The sequence below is a fragment of the Pristiophorus japonicus genome, chromosome 3 (assembly GCF_044704955.1).
Source record: "Pristiophorus japonicus isolate sPriJap1 chromosome 3, sPriJap1.hap1, whole genome shotgun sequence".
Taxonomy (NCBI): domain Eukaryota; kingdom Metazoa; phylum Chordata; class Chondrichthyes; family Pristiophoridae; genus Pristiophorus; species Pristiophorus japonicus.
The window spans coordinates 164,966,080-164,986,146 of NC_091979.1; the positions used below are offsets into that span (position 1 = coordinate 164,966,080).

The window sequence follows — 20,067 nt, forward strand, 5'->3', positions numbered from 1 at the left end:
TAGACCAATCTTTTCCACTTACTTGAAATACACTATGATCATAATCGCTATGGTCAAAGAGCAGAGTGACACAGAATATCCCACGGTATACATTAAATATAATCGTTCAAAGAATTCCTGTTAAATAAGAATGCATTGTATGAAAATCAAAAAGCAGATGTTCTGTAAAAATAAATTTCTTGGTTTTTATTTTTGCTAATGATGTAATTTTGAAGTAAACGGAAAATAGCATTACCAAATATTTGGGACTAAATCAGTCTTCACTGTTAATCCACCCCCCCCCCCCCCCACCCGCAATATGAACATAAGAACATAAGAAATAGGAGCAGGAGTAGGCTATTTGGCCCCTCGAGCCTGCTCCGCTATTCAAATAAGATCATGGCTCATCTGATCTTGGTCTCAACTCCACTTTCCTGCCCACTCCCCATAACCCTTGACACCCCCATTGTTCAAAAATCTATCTATCTCTACCTTAAATATATTCAATGACCCAACCTCCACAGCTCTCTGGGGTACAGAATTCCAAAGATTCATGACCCTCAGAGAAGAAATTCCTCCTCATCTCCGTTTTAAGTAGGCGACCCCTTATTCTGAATCTATGCCTCCTAGTTCTAGATTACCCCACGAGGGGAAATATCCTCTCTGCATCTACCCTATCAAGCCCCTTCAGAATCTTGTATGTTTCAATAAGATCACCTCTCATTCTTCTAAACTCCAATGAGTACAGGCCCAACCTGCTCAACCTTTTCAACCAATAGATTGCAACACAAATATAAAGGCCTGTAGAATCTCAGCAAAGGTAGATTTCAACTTTTACTTGTGTATGGCTGCTGTCGGGCTGCAGGAAAGTGATACACTCTGTATAATTTGTCCATGTTCGGTTTAGGTTTTCAACCAACTTCCATTTCCCATCATCATTGCAGTAGCGATAGGCAAACCCTGCAAACAAATGGGGAAAAAAACACTTTGTTGATATATTAAGAGCTGTGGTCTCTCTTCTGGCTGATTAGCTTTTTGGTCATTGATAAATATGGACTCAGCAATAATGAGCAAAAAAAGAAGTGACGTTTCAAAGCACAGTACCATTATGATTAAAGTCGTAAATGTAACTTGGACACGGAACAGCGGTGAGTTCTCCTGGGACTCCATTAGGCCAGCACGTTAAACCATCCCACTCCAGAAAGCAGGATCCATCTGAAAAAGGATAGGATGTAGTAAAGACAGAGAAAGCAATGGTCAAGTCTGAGGAGCATTGACTGCACCATAAAGTTATTAAAACTCTTGTTTTTTTCAGAATAACACAATAGCAGCCTGTTCAAATCATACAAATTATATAGAATGTGTTAAGCAGGATTTGAGGACATATTATTACAATTGATAAGGCATCAGCCATGGCTCTGAGTCAGAAAGTTGTGGGTTCAAGTCTCGCTCCAGAAACTTGAGCACAAAATCTAGGCTGACACTCCAGTACAGTACTGAGGAAGTGTTATACTGGCGCAGATGTCGTCTTTCAGATGAGGTGTTAAACCAAAGCCCTTTCCTGTCTGCTCCCTCAGGTGAATATAAAATATCCCACAGCGCTATTTTGAAGAAGAGCAGGGGAACACTCCCCAGTGTTCCAGCCAATATTTATCCCCCAACCAACATCACTAAAACAGAATATCTGATTATTATTTCATTGCCATTTGTTTGACGTGCATGGAGTCCTACAAAAAGCCGCGAGTGCAGGAGTCGGGCAACGTCGGCGAGAGGCTTGCACAGCTACAGGGAGAAGGCAAAAAAAGTAGAAAGAAATAGAAAGGTGTCATCACAGCCAAGGGGGTAAGTAATTGGCTGGTGACTGGTAAGTAGTTTTTCTTTTTTCTCTTCTAGATCAGTGAGTAAATTTTAGCATTGTTGTTGCTAAGTTAATCTAAGGGTTAAGTCATGGCAGGAGAGCTCGGACACGTGATATGCTCCTCATGTACTATGTGGGAACTCAGGGACACTTCCGATGTCCCTGAGGACTATATCTGTGGGAAGTGTATCCGCCTCCAGCTCCTGACGGACCGCGCTGCAGAATTGGAGCTGAGGGTGGATTCACTCTGGAGCATCCACGATGCTGAGAATGACGTGAATAGCATGTTTAGTGAGTTGGTCTGACCGCAGGTAAAGGGTCCACAGCCAGATAGGGAATGGAAGACCAGCAGGAAGAGCAGTGCAACAAAGGTAGTGCAGGGATCCCCTGCGGTCATCCCCCTGCAAAACAGATACACTGCTTTGGGTACTGTTGAGGGGGATGACTCATCAGGGGGGAGCAGCAGCAGCCAAGTCCATGGCACTGTGGCTGGCTCTGCTGCACAGGAGGGGAGGAAAAAGAGTGGGAGAGTGATAGTGATAGAGAATTCTATTGTAAGGGGAATAGATAGACATTTCTGCGGCCGCAACCAAGACTCCAGGATGATATGTTGCCTCCCTGGTGCAAGGATCAAGGATGTTTCGGAGCGGGTGCAGGACATTCTGAAAAGGGAGGGTGAACAGCCAGTTGTCGTGGTGCACATTGGTACCAACGATATAGGTAAAAAACGGGATGAGGTCCTACGAGACGAATTTAAGGAGCAAGGAGCTAAATTAAAAAGTAGGACCTCAAAAGTAGTAATCTCAGGATTGCTACAGTGCCACGTGCTAGTCAGAGTAGGAATCGCAGGATAGCTCAGATGAATACGTGGCTTGAGCAGTGGTGCAGCAGGGAAGGATTCAAATTCCTGGGGCATTGGAACCGGTTCTGGGGGAGGTGGGACCAGTACAAACCGGACGATCGGCACCTAGGCAGGATTGGAACCAATGTCCGAGGAGGAGTGTTTGCTAGTACTGTCGGGGAGGAGTTAAACTAATATGGCAGGGGGATGGGAACCATTGCAGGGAGACAAAGGGAAACAAAATGGAGACAGAAGCAAAAGACAGAAAGGAGATGAGTTAAAGTGAAGGGTAGAGAAACCCAAGGCAAAAAACAAAAAGGGCCACTTTGCAGCAAAATTCTAAAGGGTCCAAGTGGGTTAAAAAGGCAAGCCTGAAGGCTCTGTGCCTCAATGCAAGGAGTATTCGGAATAAGGTGGACAAATTAACTGTGCAGATAGCAGTTAACGGATACGATGTAGTTGTCATCACGGTCACTCTGGAGCCACGTCTCCAAGGCTGGGGACTGAACATCCAAGGGTATTCAACATTTAAGAAGGATCGACAGAAAGGAAAAGGAGGAGGGGTGGTGTTGCTGGTTAAAGAGGAAATTAATGCAATTGTAAGGAAAGACATTAGCTTGGATGATGTGGAATCGGTATGGGTGGAGCTACGGAATACCAAGGGGCAGAAAACGCGAGTGGGAGTTGTGTACAGACCTCCAAACAGTAGTAGTGATGTTGGGGAGGGCATCAAACAGGAAATTAGGGGTGCAGCAGTTATAATGGGTGACTTTAATATGCATATAGATTGGGCTAACCAAACTGGAAACAATACGGTGGAGGAGGATTTCCTGGCGTGCATAAGGGATGATTTTCTAGATCAATATGTCGAGGAATCAACTAGCGGGGAGGCCATCTTAGACTGGGTGTTGTGTAATGAGAGAGGATTAATTAGCATTCTCATTGTGCGAGGCCACTTGGGGAAGAGTGACAATAATATGCTGGAATTCTACATTAGGATGGAGAATGAAACAGTTAATTCAGACACCATGGTCCAGAACTTAAGGAAGGGCAACTTTGAAGGTATGAGGTGTGAATTAGCTAGGATAGATTGGCGAATGATACTTAAGGGGTTGAGAGTGGATGGGCAATGGCAGACATTTAGAGACCGCATGGATGAACTACAACAATTGTACATTCCTGTCTGGCGTAAAAATAAAAAAGGGAAGGTGGCTCAACCGTGGCTATCAAGGGAAATCAGGGATAGTATTAAAGCCAAGGAAGTGGCATACAAATTGGCCAGAAATAGCAGTGAACCCGGGGACTGGGAGAAATTTAGAACTCAGCAAAGGAGGACAAAGGGTTTGATTAGGGCAGGGAAAATAGAGTACGAGAGGAAGCTTGCAGGGAACATTCAAATGGACTGCAAAAGCTTCTATAGATATGTAAAGAGAAAAAGGTTAGTAAAGACAAAGCAGTCAGAATCAGGGGAAGCCATAACTGGGAACAAAGAAATGGCAGACCAATTGAACAAGTACTTTGGTTCGCTTTTCACTAAGAAGGACACAAACAATCTTCCGGATATAAAAGGGGTCAGAGGGTCTAGGAAAAAGGAGGAACTGAGGGAAATCCTTATTAGTCGGGAAATTGTGTTGGGGAAATTGATGGGATTGAAGGCAGATAAATCGCCAGGGCCTGATGGTCTGCATCCCAGAGTATTTAAGGAGGTGGCCTTGGAAATAGCGGATGCATTGACAGTCATTTTCCAGCATTCCATAGACTCTGGATCAGTTCCTATGGAGTCGAGGGTAGCCAATGTAACCCTACTTTTTAAAAAAGGAGGGGGAGAGAAAACAGTGAATTATAGACAGGTCAGCCTGACATCGGTAGTGGATAAAATGATGGAATCAATTATTAAGGATGTCATAGCAGCGCATTTGGATAGAGGTGACATGATAGGTCCAAGTCAGCATGGATTTGTGAAAGGGAAATCATGCTTGACAAATCTTCTGGAATTTTTTGAGGATGTTTCCAGTAGAGTGGACAAGGGAGAACCAGTTGATGTGGTGTATTTGGACTTTCAGAAGGCTTTCGACAAGGTCCCACACAAGAGATTAGTGTGCAAAGTTAAAGCACATGGGATTGGGGGTAGTGTGCTGATGTGGATTGAAAAATGTTGGCAGACAGGAAGCAAAGAGTAGGAGTAAATGGGTACTTTTCAGAATGGCAGGCAGTGACTAGTGGGGTACCGCAAGGTTCTGTGCTGGGGCCCCAGTTGTTTACATTGTACATTAATGATTTAGACAAGGGGATTAAATGTCGTATTTGCGGATGACACTAAGTTGGGTGGCAGTGTGAGCTGCGAGGAGGATGTTGTGAGGCTGCAGAGTTACTTGGATAGGTTAGGTGAGTGGGCAAATGCATGGCTGATGAAGTATAATGTGGATAAATGTGAGGTTATCCACTTTGGTGGTAAAAACAGAGAGACAGACTATTATCTGAATGGTGACAGATTAGGAAAAGGGGAGGTGCAATGAGACCTGGGTGTCATGGTACATCAGTCATTGAAGGTTGGCATACAGGTACTGCAAGCGGTTAAGAAAGCAAATGGCATGTTGGCCTTCATAGCAAGGGGATTTGAGTACAGGGGCAGGGAAGTGTTACTACAGTTGTACAGGGCCTTGGTGAGGCCACACCTGGAGTATTGTGTACAGTTTTGGTCTCCTAACTTGAGGAAGGACGTTCTTGCTATTGGGGGAGTGCAGCAAAGGTTCACCAGACTGATTCCTGGGATGGCGGGACTGACATATCAAGAAAGACTGGATCAACTGGGCTTGTATTCACTGGAGTTCAGAAGAATGAGAGGGAATCTCTTAGAAACGTCTAAAATTCTGACGGGTTTAGACAGGTTCGATGCAGGAAGAATGTTCCCGATGTTGGGGAAGTCCAGAATCAGAGGTCACAGTCTAAGGATAAGGGGTAAGCCATTTAGGACCGAGATGAGGAGAAACTTCTTCACCCAGAGAGTGGTGAACCTGTGGAATTCTCTACCACAGGAAGTTGTTGAGGCCAATTCACTAAATATATTCAAAAAGGAGTTAGATGTAGTCCTTACTACTAGGGGGGGTCAAGGGATATGGCGAGAAAGCAGGAATGGGGTACTGAAGTTGCATGTTCAGCCATGAACTCATTGAATGGCGGTGCAGGCTCAAAGGGCCGAAGGGCCTACTCCTGCACCTATTTTCTATGTTTCTATGTTTTAACCAGCAACGCCACCCTGCCTCCTTTTCCTCTCTGCCTATCCTTCCTAAATGTTGAATATCCCTGGATGTTGAGTTCCCAGCCTTGGTCACTCTGGAGCCATGTCTCCGTAATGCCAATCATATCATATACGTTAATTGCTGTCTGCGCAGTTAATTCGTCCACTTTATTCCGATTACTCCTCGCATTGAGGCACAGAGCCTTCAGGCTTGTCTTTTTAACACACTTTGCCCCTTTAGAATTCTGCTGTAATGTGGCCCTTTTTGTTTTTTGCCTTGGGTTTCTCTGCTCTCCACTTTTACTATTCTCCTTTCTATCTTTTGCTTCCGCCCCCATTTTATTTCCCTCTGTCTTCCTGCATAGGTTCCCATTCCCCTGCCATGTTAGTTTAACTCCTCCCCAAGGACACTGGTTCCTCATCATCATCACTCTCCTTTCCATCTTCTTCTTTAACCATTTGCTGGGCAGGTTCGATTTTTTGGGTCTCTAAAGTGAAAAAGGCACAAGATTAGGGTTATGGTGAGAAGTGGGAGGCAGCAGGAAGCAAGAGGTGCATGTTTACATCATGTGCAGCTTGTAAATCAGAAGAGATTGTGGGATGAGGGGGAAGTGGGATGTGAGAAGGAGGATTACATATGAGGATACTAGCGTCTGGTATTCTTTCAGCCCCGCTGCCAGTCACGGGCTCAGAAATGTCCCTCCTAAGAATAACCAGCACCGTCTCCTTTCTGGGGGTGAGGTTATGCAGGCACGTCTGTCCCCAGTTGCTAGGTTCTGCTGGTCCTGGTTATGTGCCACCTTTTCCTGGAAGAGAAAGGGAAGTGTATCAATGAGTGTGGTGTAGTGTGTTTGGGTGATATACCTGCCATGGTTGAATAACTACCAGTATATGCAAGCTGTGAGATGTGGGTGCAATGCTTGCAGCAGTAGTAACTGTGTGTGGGTGAGGTGAAACTATGAATGTGAGGTATGAGTCATGTTTAGTAGAGATTGTTGTTCGGTGAGTGACAGGGCTCTGGTGCATTGATCAGTGTGTGAGGCTACTGGTGCAGATGGTGGGATATGCCAGTTGAAGATGAATTCACTGACCTTGACTACACGTGTGAGGTCATTAAACTTCTTCCTGCACTGTGTCTACGTTTTCGGGGCTACACTGCTGGCATTGACCACAGAGGCCATCGGCTCCCGTTGCACTTTACAGAATTGCCTGGAGGGCCTCCTGGCCCACTGTGCAAACAGCACCTCTTTCCTCCCATCCACCTCCTGCAGCAAGGCCTTCAGTGCTGCATCCAAGAAACTTGGTGCATGCTCTCTCCCCCATTGTGCTATCATTAATTGTTATTCGTAGTCTCCCCCTGCTAGTTCAATGATCTGCTGCAGGCAGAATATACCTCCCCTTTAAGAAGTACAGACTCGCTTTAAGTGGTGCTAGCCTCGCACAAACTTGGGCCCCTGCTGAGCGTTCAGCCACTCAGCAGGGCATTCAGCACTGGGCTGAACGCCACAACCATGGAAATGAGCAGGCAGCGCAAAGTTGGCCTGCTGCCTGCATTGCTCTCATGGGTTGATCGCGCATCTTGATCCCCACGTGGGGCAAACCAATTTCTAGGCCTTTGGGTTCTGCACCCGAGATAATAACATTGTCTTTCAAAATAAGACAAACAGTATGTCAGTTAATTAAGCTGTGTAGTTTCAGTGCTCTGCTAAATTTATTTCCTGACATTCAGAGAAGGATTACCATTCTTGACCATTACTTCACGAGTAAAGTTGCCATCAAACCATTTGGGAACTGCAAACTGAGAGTTATTGTAGGTGAGTCCTGGTTGGCCAGGTTTCTGCTGGTATGGGAGAAGAAACCCTATAGTCTAGCCCTAGTCTAGCCCAAGCTCACCCAGCAAAAACTGAAGTTAGCATTTGCATTAGTTATCATTAAAATAAAAGAGGTAAGATTAACATCCTGATTCCAAAAGTGGAAAACATTCAGAAAATTGCCCATTAAATTTCAACACAATGGCGCTTTCAAAGATTTTGGGCGTTTTCTCTTCCACACTGACATCACACAGTCAGTCACTGTGGCATCCAAAGAGGGTTCAGGAAGAAAATTGTCAGCTTCATCATTCAGATATCAAAGCACTGAGAACAGATCAACCTTTCCTGAATGCTTGTTAATTTGCCCACTTAAGCCATTAGCAGTCTCTTCAAGAAAACCTTTACTTTTTAGACAATACTGGTTGTTGCATATTTTATAAATTTGTCAGTACAATCAACAAATTAATGTATGCTCACTGCACTGATAAAAGTACATGTTTCTTCAGCATACAAAGGGCTGTGGCTGCATGCCAGTTTTCACTAAAATGGATAAGGTCATCATCATCATCGGCAGTCCCTCGAAATCGAGGAAGACTTGCTTCCACTCCAAAAGTGAGTTCTCAGGTGACTGAACAGTCCAATATGGGAATTACAATCTTTGTCGCAGGTGAGACGACAGTCATTGCAGGAAAGGGTGGGTGGGGAGTCTGGTTTGCCTTCTTGTTTTCTGCATACTCTCGGCAACGAGACTCGAGATGCTCAGTTCCCTCCCAGATGCTCTTCCTCCACTTAGGGCGGTCTTTGGCCAGGGACTCCCAGGTGCCTGTAGGAGTTTCGAGTAGAGCGCTTGCTTTGGGAGTCCTGTGTCGGGCATGCGGACAATGTGGCCTTCCCAACGGAGCTGGTCGAGTGTGGTCAGTGCTTCGATGCTGGGGATTTTGGCCTGATCGAGAACACTGATGTTGGTGCGTCTGTCCTCCCAGGGGATTTTCAGGATCTTGCGGAGACATCGCTGGTGGTATTTCTCCAGTGATTTAAGGTGTCTACTGTATATGGTGCACGTCTCTGAGCCATACAGGAGGGCGGGTATCACTACAGTCCTGTAGACCATAAACTTGGTACCAGATTTGAGGGCCTGATCTACGAACATTCTCTTCCTCAGGCGGCCAAAGGCGATGCTGGCGCACTGGAGGCGGTACTGAACCTCGTCATCAAATGAGTGCACAGCATATTATGGGTAGAGCAGCCACCAATAGGGTACAGAATCACGGAATGGATCAGCAAATAGGAAGTATTTTTCTCCCAGATTGGCAGCGGGGCCGAAGAGATCATACCTTAATTCCGCTACTCACAAACAATCCGAGAGTTGCCCCCTCATCCAGCAACTAATCTGCTACTTCTGGGAGATTGAGAGGTGGGTGGCTGGGAAGATTTCTCTGAGCCTTTGAGGACTGAAGTGACTCTCGTTTTAGTGAATCTGCTGTCCCTGAGGGACTTGCTACCAGTTGCCATTTTTTAATTCCGCTGTCCAGGGGAGTTAGACCCAGGTCTGAAACTCTCCCAGGTACTTGCATGTGAAGGAGTTTTAAAGAAGTAGGCACAATATTATTATCATGAGAGACAGAAGCCTCTGTTAATTCTTCTTGCCACACACTGGACCAGGGCACAGACTCAGATGTGCTACTGGTCAGCATTACAAACACAATCGTCCTGATCAAGTCTTGAAAGCCCTGTGAAAGTATTGTGTTCAGGTTGGCCCTCAGAGAATCTACTGAAACAGTGGCAGTGCCACTCAAAAAATCATTCATGTCTTTAAAAGCTCCTCCAGGAGCTGAGTCGGCACAGAAATCTCCTGACTGTCACTTTCGCCAGGAAGTGTGTGATGTAGACTCTTCCTACTTCCTCAGCATCTCAACAAAATGCAAAAAACTTTCTCCAGTGGCTGCTCATGAGATTTATGCTTCCAAATCATTCTTCTTTTGAATAGTAAGCCCTTGAGATCTGGATCCATAGGCTCCTCAGACAAGGAGTGCTCCTTTCTCCTCCCTTTGTGGGGCAATAGCAGTCGATCCTTCTTCCACTCCCAGGTCCTCCAGTGAAAGCCCTCCTGACTTAGTAATACTTCCTACTGAGTGGATGTATCTGGGCTGGTACTGGAGCAAGTCAGATGCCAGGACTAAGCTGGTGAGAATGGAACAAAATTAATTGATCTTGATGATCCTTGCCTGTTCCTCTGAGTGGCTGGTCTCTTCCTTCAAGACACACTAGGATTTCAGAAAATCTGAGAAAGTGTTCCCTCGACAAATATTGCTTAATACCCTGGTGCATGGTACTGTAGTTGTATCTATAACTTGGTGTGCTGAGTAATTACTAACAGATGAATATTCAGATGTATTGGCTTGACTGGCTTTTTTCAGATAAATTTCATGCAGAGCCAAAGGAATAAAACCCATTTTCCTGTTATGCAGTTGTGGAAAACATATTGAGGGTTCGTTCTTTCATGAAAGAGCTTGTTCTTAAGCCAAGAAAGGTAGTACAAAGAGAGAACCCATAAATATGAACAAAAATATAGGTTGAACTTCCCTTATCCAGAACTCTCTTATCTAGAACCACCTCTCATCCGGAGAACTCCGACATGAACAAATTGAAGTCGTTCCTCGCTGCCGACTCCCGCAATCGCTGGCCTGACCTCGCGATCCACCGCACACCTCCTCCCCCCCTCATGGTCTCTCTGCCGCACTCCCAGCCCTAAGCCAGCCCCAATATCCCTTTACTCAGTACCTGTACCATCCAATTTAATGTGACCACCCCTCATCCAGAAAAATCCCTTATCCAGAACAGGCCCGGCCCCAAGGGTTCCGGATAAGGGAGGTTCAACTTGTACTACACTTTTGTTACAATATGACTGGCGAATCGGCAATCTGATAGTTTTACAGTCCACTAGCTCTGTCATCTTAAGTTTGTCAGATAGTCGCAAATGACACACGATTTCCTTTAATGATTTTTATAACAGAAAGTACATTATGAATATAAAAGCATGTTGCTGATAAGATACCAAACAGTAAAATTAGCCTCTCTGCCCTTACCTCTTCCCCAACCCTTCCTAAAAATCTAATTCATGTCTATACCGCCTTGTGGCTTGACTTCTCAAATGCTCTCACAGCCAACCTTTGCCCTCCACAAATCACAACACATTCAAAACAATATGGTTTGTATCCTGACCCACACAAAGCCCCGCCGCAATTGCCCCCTTCCATGCCAAGCTCCACTGAATCATTGCTCACTAGCAAATTGACTTTAGAATCCTCATCCTCATTTTCATGACTATATCTCAATAATTCCCTCCACTCATCTGCCCCCGTAAGCACACCCTCTACTCCTCCAACACTTCTGTACCCCTCAGTCTTGCTGCTGCACCATTGATAATGACTCTCTCAGCCACTATGACCCAGCTCTCTTTGTACTACCTTTCTTGGCTTAAGAACAAGCTCTTTCATGAAAGAACGAACCCTCAATATGTTTTCCACAACTGCATAACAGGAAAATGGGTTTTATTCCTTTGGCTCTGCATGAAATTTATCTGAAAAAAGCCAGTCAAGCCAATACATCTGAATATTCATCTGTTAGTAATTACTCAGCACACCAAGTTATAGATACAACTACAGTACCATGCACCAGGGTATTAAGCAATATTTGTCGAGGGAACACTTTCTCAGATTTTCTGAAATCCTAGTGTGTCTTGAAGGAAGAGACCAGCCACTCAGAGGAACAGGCAAGGATCATCAAGATCAATTAATTTTGTTCCATTCTCACCAGCTTAGTCCTGGCATCTGACTTGCTCCAGTACCAGCCCAGATACATCCACTCAGTAGGAAGTATTACTAAGTCAGGAGGGCTTTCATTGGAGGACCTGGGAGTGGAAGAAGGATCGACTGCTATTGCCCCACAAAGGGAGGAGAAAGGAGCACTCCTTGTCTGAGGAGCCTATGGATCCAGATCTCAAGGGCTTACTATTCAAAAGAAGAATGATTTGGAAGCATAAATCTCATGAGCAGCCACTGGAGAAACTTTTATGATTTGAGCTTGCTCATTATAATATTTGCTCACTCTCATCACAAAAATCAGCTTCCATTGGTGAGCACGTTCTCCGTATGAACTGAAATTTAAATTCACGTGTTTAATATACAGGCCTTGTGGGAGTGTTGTCAAAATTGTCCAAATTAGGAGGTTGAGTTAATTTCTTAGAAAACCAAAGGAATCTGCAATGAGATAGGGGTAAAATGGGGGATCATAGCTAAAAAGAAGCAGATGGAATTCAATGTCAATAAGTGTGAGGCGGTATATTTTGGTAACGAAAAACAGCAGCAATTATTCTTCGAATGGAAGTAGTCTCAGAACTGTGTAAAAGCAGAGGGATTTGGGGATACAGGTTTACAGGACATTAAAGGCTGCACCTTAGCTTGATAAGGCTGTACAAAAAAAATGCTAATGGAATTATAGATTTTATCACAAGGGCTTTAGAATATAAAAGCAAAGAGGTAATGATGGGTATAAAACCTAAATAAGCTACAGGAAGGATATTGAAATTTTAGAGCGGCCACAACACAGATTTAATTGGATTCTCCCTGATATGAAGAAATACAAATACAAAGAAACACATAAGGAAATGTAGGGGGAAAAATTCATTTTGAGCGCATAAAAGGGTGTGCAGGGAACAACTCCTGCTCCTAAATTGATTGACCAAGGCCATAGAGATGGGCAATCATCATCATAGGCAGTCCCTCGGAATTGAGGAAGACTTGCTTCCACTCTTAAAATGAGTCCTTAGGTGGCTGAACAGTCCAATGCGAGAACCACACTCCCTGTCACAGGTGGGACAGATAGTCGTTGAGGGAAAGGGTGGGTGGGACAGGTTTGCCGCACGCTCTTTCCGCTGCCTGCGCTTGATTTCCACATGCTCTTGGCGATGAGATGCGAGGTGCTCATCACCCTCCCGGATGCACTCCCTCCACTTAAGACGGTCTTTGGCCAGGGACTTTTTCATGGGCAATAAGTGATCGCTTGCCACCGATGCCCACACCCCATGAATGAATAAAACAATAAGGCACACCTAACATTGGGCTTCAGGCCTCATTTTCATTGAACCGGAAATCTGCGGACACCAAATGGAGCGATATGAGAGAAGATTTTAAAATTATGAAACGATGAAACAAGATAGATAGAAGCGGACTGTTTCCAAAAGTTATGGGGTGGAGAATGAAGGGTCAGAGTTGCAAGATTAAATGTAAGAGATTTAGAACAGAGGACAGGAGAAATTTCTTTCCACAGAGGAAGTGGAATTCATTTCCAGGGTTAGTAGCTGAAGCAGAAACAAAGTCAGCATTCAAGATTAGATTGGATAGGTGGATGAACAAAAAGAGGATAAAAAGGGAACAAGGTGCTTGAATGGGGGTTAATGCCGACATGGACTGGTTGGGTCGAATGGCCCTGTTTCCGTCTTGTAACTTCTATGTATTTCAGTGTAATATATGGGATACATCATGTCACAGAGGAAAAGATCTCCCTTTTATTGTAAATTTACTACTGAATAGCACATAGGATTCCATTACATCATATGCATTTCAAATCAACCTTGTCAGACACATTTTGTTAAAGGCTAAAATATTGAACATGATTATTAATAACTAGCATTATTTACAGAGGCAAGCAGTATTGGCATGATGTTGAAAAGTCCAGTATAGTAATAATAATGTAAAAATAGTTCACCAAAGATTAAGCAAAAATCAGACAAGATCCTTTGAAATCTTTAAGAAATTGAAATAAATACTTTCAGGAAGAAATAATCAATATTGTTTCTCAGCAAAAACAGAATATAATCTTTGTAAATGTACACTTGCAGAGTTCAAAATACAGCCTATGCGTCATGGCAAGACAAACTGGGCAGCTAACACATGAAATGTGCTCGGTCTTTATACTCAAAGGGGGAGAAACTCAACTCACGGCCACCCGTTTTTTCTGTATAATATTGGCGTTCTACTTCATAATTTGAGTCACAATCTGCTGTGCCCAAACGATGCCAGAAGTGCCCCAAATGCCAAATTGCCTTGGGCAACATGAATGTCATCCAAGGTGCCCACCTTAAACAGGTATTCGGCTCCTTAGCTGTGGAAATCAGGGTCTTAATCCAGTTGTAGGACTCCAAATGCAAAACTCAGGTACAAATGGTGGAACTTGCATTGTTTGCGCAGATAGCTGTTAACGGATATGATGTAATTGGGATTACGGAAACATGGCTCCAGGGTAACCAAGGCTGGGAACTCAACATCCAGAGGTATTCAATATTCAGGAAGGATAGACAAAAAGGAAAAGGAGGTTGGGTGGCATGACTGGTTAAAGAGGAGATTAACGCAATAGTAAGGAAGGACATTGGCTTGGACAATGTAGAATCTATATGGGTAGAGCTGCGAAACGCCAAAGGGCAGAAAACGTTAGTGGGAGTTGCGTACAGACCACCAAACAGTAGTAGTGAGGTTGGGGATGGCATCAAACAGAAAATTAGGGATGCGCGCAATGAAGGTACAGTAGTTATCATGGGTGACGTTAATCTGCATATAGATTGGGCTAACCAAATTGGTAGCAATACTGTGGAGGAGGATTACCTGGAATGTATAAGGGATGGTTTTCTAGACCAATATGTCGAGGAACCAACTAGAGAGTAGGCTATCCTAGACTGGTCGTGTGTAACGAGAGAGGATTAATTAGCAATCTTGTAGTGCGAGGCTCCTTGGGGAAGAGTGACCATAATATGGTAGAATTCTTCATTAAGATGGAGAGTGACACAGTTTATTCAGAGTCTAGGGTCCTGAAATTAAAGAAAGGTAACTTCGATGGTATGAGACGTGAACTGGCTAGAATAGATTGGAGAATGATACTTAGAGGGTTGATGGTAGCGAGGCAATGGCAGACATTTAAAGATCACATGGATGAACTACAACAATTGTACATCCCTGTCTGGCGTAAAAATAAAACGGGGAAGTTGGTTCAACCGTGGCTAACAAGGGAAATTCGGGATAGTGTTAAATCTAAGGAAGAGGCATATAAATTGGCCAGAAAAAGCAGCAAACCTGAGGACTGGTTTATAAAGGGTTCAAGTAGAAGGGGGAAAATAGAGTATGAGAGTAAGCTTGCAAGGAACATAAAAACTGACTGCAAAAGCCTCTATAGATGTAACTAGTAGAGTGGACAAGGGAGAACCAGTGGATGTGGTGTATTTGGACTTTCAAAAGGCTTTTGACAAGGTCCTACACAAGAGATTAGTGTGCAAAATTAAGGCACATGGTATTGGGGGTAATGTATTGACGTGGATAGAGAGCTGGTTGGCAGACAGGAAGCAAAGAGTCAGGATAAACGGGTCCTTTTCAGAATGACAGGTGGTGACTAGTGGTGAAGGGCTGCAAAATTTGTGGGAGAACCCCCCCAAAATGTTTGGACTCATTGGAAAGGAAATTTAATTTGGAACTATCTACCAGAAAGTTTGAGATCCTAAAGTGCACATGGAAGAAACTATGAACTTTAATCGAATTTGGGGTTTTACAAAGCAGCTTGAGTTTGTGTGGGCAGGGCTAAGAGCTAAAGGAACTCTCCTTCAAAGAAACTAATTTGAATATTGAAGCTATCTGGGGTATTGAAACTAAAGCAAATTGTCTGGAGAATTGTGGATACTCGAAAACCCTTCTCCCCAGGAGACATTAACATAGCAACAATTAACCCAGAGATAGCTAACCATCATCCTGATCTGGAAAACCATTCCAGCCCATACATAATAGCAATGGCACATCCAGCCTGCATGAAAACCCCAAGCACAGACAGACACTGCAAATACCAAAGCTAATATTTCCATCAAGAAACAGATTTAGAAGATCGACACATCCGAGACAGGTTAACATTTAATGAGCCCACCAAAATATGACAAAGAAATATCAAGCCCACCAAAATTAAACAAAGAATCAGGGGCTGATTTGGCACGAAGATTAGAACAGCTCCAAAGGTATAACTGGGCCCTGCTTTAACAAAGGGTATGCTACTGCCTCAGATGCTTAGCTGAAGGTATGCACACAGCAGTCTGGCATCATAGAGCATCAAGAAGGGAGAGAGACCACCACAGCAGTTTTTAACTAGCTTCTCCAGCCTCGACGTCCTGAAATTGAAAAGGAAGAGCATCACCATTGCGGCAGCAACCGTCCACAGCCAACGTGGTACCACCAAAAGCACCGCGATCGACAAATTTGGAAACAAAACTCCACAAGGAAGAAACTGAAGAATTGAAAGTTTCCACTCTACAACCTAGGCCTGACTACCAACAGGTGAAAACATTATCTAAAAAGACTTCGAAACCTACTTCTAACGAAAGAAAATGGGTACTTACCCCATAAGTCCAAAACGCACCCTACCGCATCAGCAGACACCACCCAACTGAAGATTGTGCAGTAAGATGTCTTCTCTGACGTTCGGGGTATGGCAAGCAGAACCTACAGAATCCAGCGAACCCCAAAATCATGAACCACCGCTAACTACCAGTAAAGGATTGATAAGTATAGTCCCTGTTTGCCCTGGAGTCTAATCTAGTCAGTGTCAGGTATTGGGGGGTGGGAGGTGTATTATTCACTGCAACCCCTTTGAATGTGTGATGTACTGTTCTTTATTTGAGTAATTATAAGTTTGACATTGTATTTTCTTGTCTTTAATAAAATTGAAGTTCTTTTGCACCAAACCAGTTGTCTCTTGCACTTTATCACATCCCCAAATAAATCCAGAGTCTAGAACCCAGGGAGTGGGAGTGATTCAAACCGCTCAGAAGGTCAGAGGTGAACCTGACCCCACACACCACTCCCTACAAAATGGCGACCGCAGAAGGACTCTGGTATAAGGTATGTGATGTAGAGAGTGCTGTTTTGGAAGAAAAAACCAAGATGGAAGAGAGGATTTCCTCCAATGTGTACAAGAAAGTAAATGTCACTAAAGAATGGGTGCTTGGTCTATTGTGCCCTGAGCATCTGGGAAACGCTGCGGCCAAGTGGACAGCAAGCAAGGACCATAAAGAATCAGTAGAAAAGGCAATTTGGTTGGTCTGTCCACAGCGACAGGTCCAATTCCGAGATAAAATCCATCGAGTCACTACAGGCAGAACTTTGGGAATGTGCAGAGACATCACATGAAAGGGCTATGGCAGGAGAAAGGTTATGGGGAGAACTCCGCAAGCTGAAGCATGGAAAGGTGCAGCTAATGGAGAAGTTTAAGAACAGTCAGGACTATTTTCAGTGACAGGTTACCGAAGTTAGGAATAATGAAAAGATACTGCGGGAGGAAAGCACTCGCCTCACCCTTCAAGTAACAGAGGTGGAGGAGAAATTAAGGGATGTATAGACAGCTTACAAAGTAGCTAGCACTAACAGGTTTGAGTCAGGAGACCACGGTCCCGCCAGCAACAAATCAAGAGTTTAACCTTTGCTCTGTCCAAGGCAAAAGACCGGGTATGGCCCAGGTAAACCTGGAAGAGAAGGAGGAAACTGTTCGACCACCACCTGTGGCGCCGGCGACTACACCAGTTCAGCAGCAGGCAGGGCGAACGAGTTGTGGGGCGGACAGGGAATGGTCCAGGAAATCAGACCTAGTCAGGATAAGAGGGAATGGCGCCACGAAGGGGGCGACCTCTCCAATACAAAATGAACCTGCTTCGGGTGTGGAAAGAGTCGGCACTGGAGAAAGGATTGTAGAAATCCTTGGAAGAGTAGCGCAGGGAAGAATTCTCCAGCCCCTGCCCAAACGACCGAGACCGAAAAGCCAGTCCCTCCCCACACGTTAGATACTTCCATGACTGCGCTCCGAACAATGCTAGTTGGCCCTGGGAGAGTAGTCGTCGCCATCGGTGCAGAAATCCCATCTGCCCCATCCCAGCCTAAACAGTGACTAGGACAGGCACAGCCTGTTCACCCCCTACAGCTTGGTGGGTTTCGCAGTAGCCGAGCAGGCTGGCTCATTCTCCATTCCGCTCTCTATTCATTTGGGAACACTCCACACCAAGTGGACTTGTGTCCTGATGAAGTGGGAACAGGAAGGGAGGGAGATCCTGGGGGCTGATTTCATTCAAGGCCACGGGATCCTAGTGGATTTAAGAAACCACTGTCTTTGGGGGGCAGTATGTACGGGACAGGAGAGTGAGGTGATGGTTATCCCAGTAAAACAGAGAAAAGGGATGGTGTGCACCATGAAGCCAAAGGAGGGTTACGACCTTGAATCACTGGTCAGTAACACTCCGATGGAGTACCAAGAGTATGTGAGGGCAAACCTTGCAGCATCCTGTGGGAGGATAAACGGGGTCGAAGTTAGCATAGATGGGGACCCCATGACCCGACCACAGAAACAGTATAACTTCCCCAGGGAGGCGGAAGCAGACATGGAAACAGCCTTGGATTCTTTGGTTAAACAGGTGGTATTGAGACCAATAGCTACCCATGTGAACTCTCCATTATGGCTGGTTAAGAAACCAGACAACTCCTGGAGAGCCATGGTGGACTATCGAGTACTCAACCGTAACATGCCCGCCTGTGCACCCACGGTTGCTGCCGTTGCCGACCTCATTGGAAGTATTCCAGCCTCTGCGACCACCTTCACGGTGCTGGATATTTCCAACAGGTTTTGGTCCATACCTTTAAGAAGAGAAGATCAGACAAGTTTTCTTTTACCTTTAAAGGCCAGCAATACACTTGGAATTGTCTCCCTCAGGGCTTCCACAACAGCCCTGGCATTTTCCACCAATGTGTGGCCAACTGTTTAAAGAGCTTCAGCAGACCCCAGCAGTTGGTAAGTATGTGGACGACCTGCTCCTATTCACCGATGAGGGGGAGGAGCATGGTCCACTGCTGGTTGAACTGCTGGAGCTGCTGAAAGAAGAAGGGTTTAAAGTGAATCCCAAGGAGGCACAGATCGGCCAGAAGGAAGTAAAATTCCTGGGACTGACTGTGCACACTGTGGAAAGAGCCATAGACAAAGCTAGAAGGGAAGCAGTGCAGGAGTTACCAGCCACCAAAACAGTAACAGGAGTAAGACCTTTTCTAGGGCTAACCAAGTACTGCAGAGATTTCATTGAGGATTATGCAGCCACAGCAGCCCCTCTGCTCCGACTCCTATACAAGGGAGTGGAGTGGGACTGGGACGAAGGTTGCGAGGCAGCATTTATCTAACTCAAGACAGACCTGCAGACCGCGCCAGCTCTAGGGGCTGTTGATGGGGGTAAAGAGTTTTCCTGGAAGTAGCAGCCAGTGGGGACAGCCTGCGTGTAGTACTGCTCCAGGAGTGGCACAGCCGGCTGAGACCACTGGTCTACTCCTCCAGGGTACTCACGGACGTGGAGAAGGGATACTCCCAACTGTGAGTGGCACCTCCTAGCCACTCACTGGGCTGTGAAAAGAGACTGATATTCACAGGAGGGTCCCCTTTCACACTCCTTACCCACCATAAAGCCACCCAAATGCTCCTGGACGGGGGAATCAAGGACGGGATGGTGAGCAATGCCCGCATTGCTCGCTGGACCATGCTCCTCTCTCAGATGGACCTAAGGGTAAAGGGTCTCTGCGAGCCAAGACTCGCAGCCAACATGATGCATCCAGGGACAGCCCACCGGTGTTCCATAGAAGAGGATGGAAAATTAACATAGGCTTTCGGGCCGGGTTACACCCCACAGGCCAAGAGATCTATGTGGACTGTTCAAGCACGGTATCTGCGGGTGAACGACTCACAGGCTGTGAAGTTTATGACCCAGAGGCAGGCATTGCCTTGGCGATTAGACACCCCAGTACTATGAGCGCCCAGCATGCTGAACTGTCAGCGGTGGTATACGTGGTCACACACCCCGAAGAATTCCCGACCCCATACATGATTTGCTCGGATAATATGTTCACATGCAATTCATGTATGGAGTACCTGGCTATCTGGTCCCGTCGCGGATATACATCTACAGGCGGGAGACCCCTGGTGATTAAACACTTACTGGAAAAGATCATGATAGCTGTGGGGGAGGAAGGGAAGATCTATATACATAAAGTGAAGGCACATTCCACCACTGAACCCCATAGCGAGGGAAACCAGCAGGCTGACATGTTGGCCAAGCAAGGTGCCTGCACAGGCAAGCCCTGGGATCCATACAACCCGGGCCCCATCACAGCAGTCAGGGGCAGGATTGGGATGACAGGGAGGGCAGGGGTAACATTGCTCCCGGACCTGAAAACGGTTCAGACCCAAGATCCCATCCTCAAAACTGTCCTGAACACGCGAGCTAAAGGGG

General features: G+C 45.4%; 1 protein-coding gene across 1 annotated transcript in view; it reads right to left on the minus strand.

Annotated features, from left to right (window-relative positions):
• The window catches only part of LOC139254645 (parathyroid hormone 2 receptor-like), a 176,352-nt gene that overhangs the window by 126,365 nt on the left and 29,920 nt on the right, over positions 1-20,067 (minus strand). Inside the window, exons 3-5 of the mRNA XM_070873770.1 lie at positions 1,084-1,194; positions 818-939; positions 23-117 (exon numbers count right to left, since the gene is read on the minus strand). Of these exons, the coding sequence (XP_070729871.1) occupies positions 23-117; positions 818-939; positions 1,084-1,194 (328 nt within the window). The remainder of the gene's footprint in view (positions 1-22; positions 118-817; positions 940-1,083; positions 1,195-20,067) is intronic.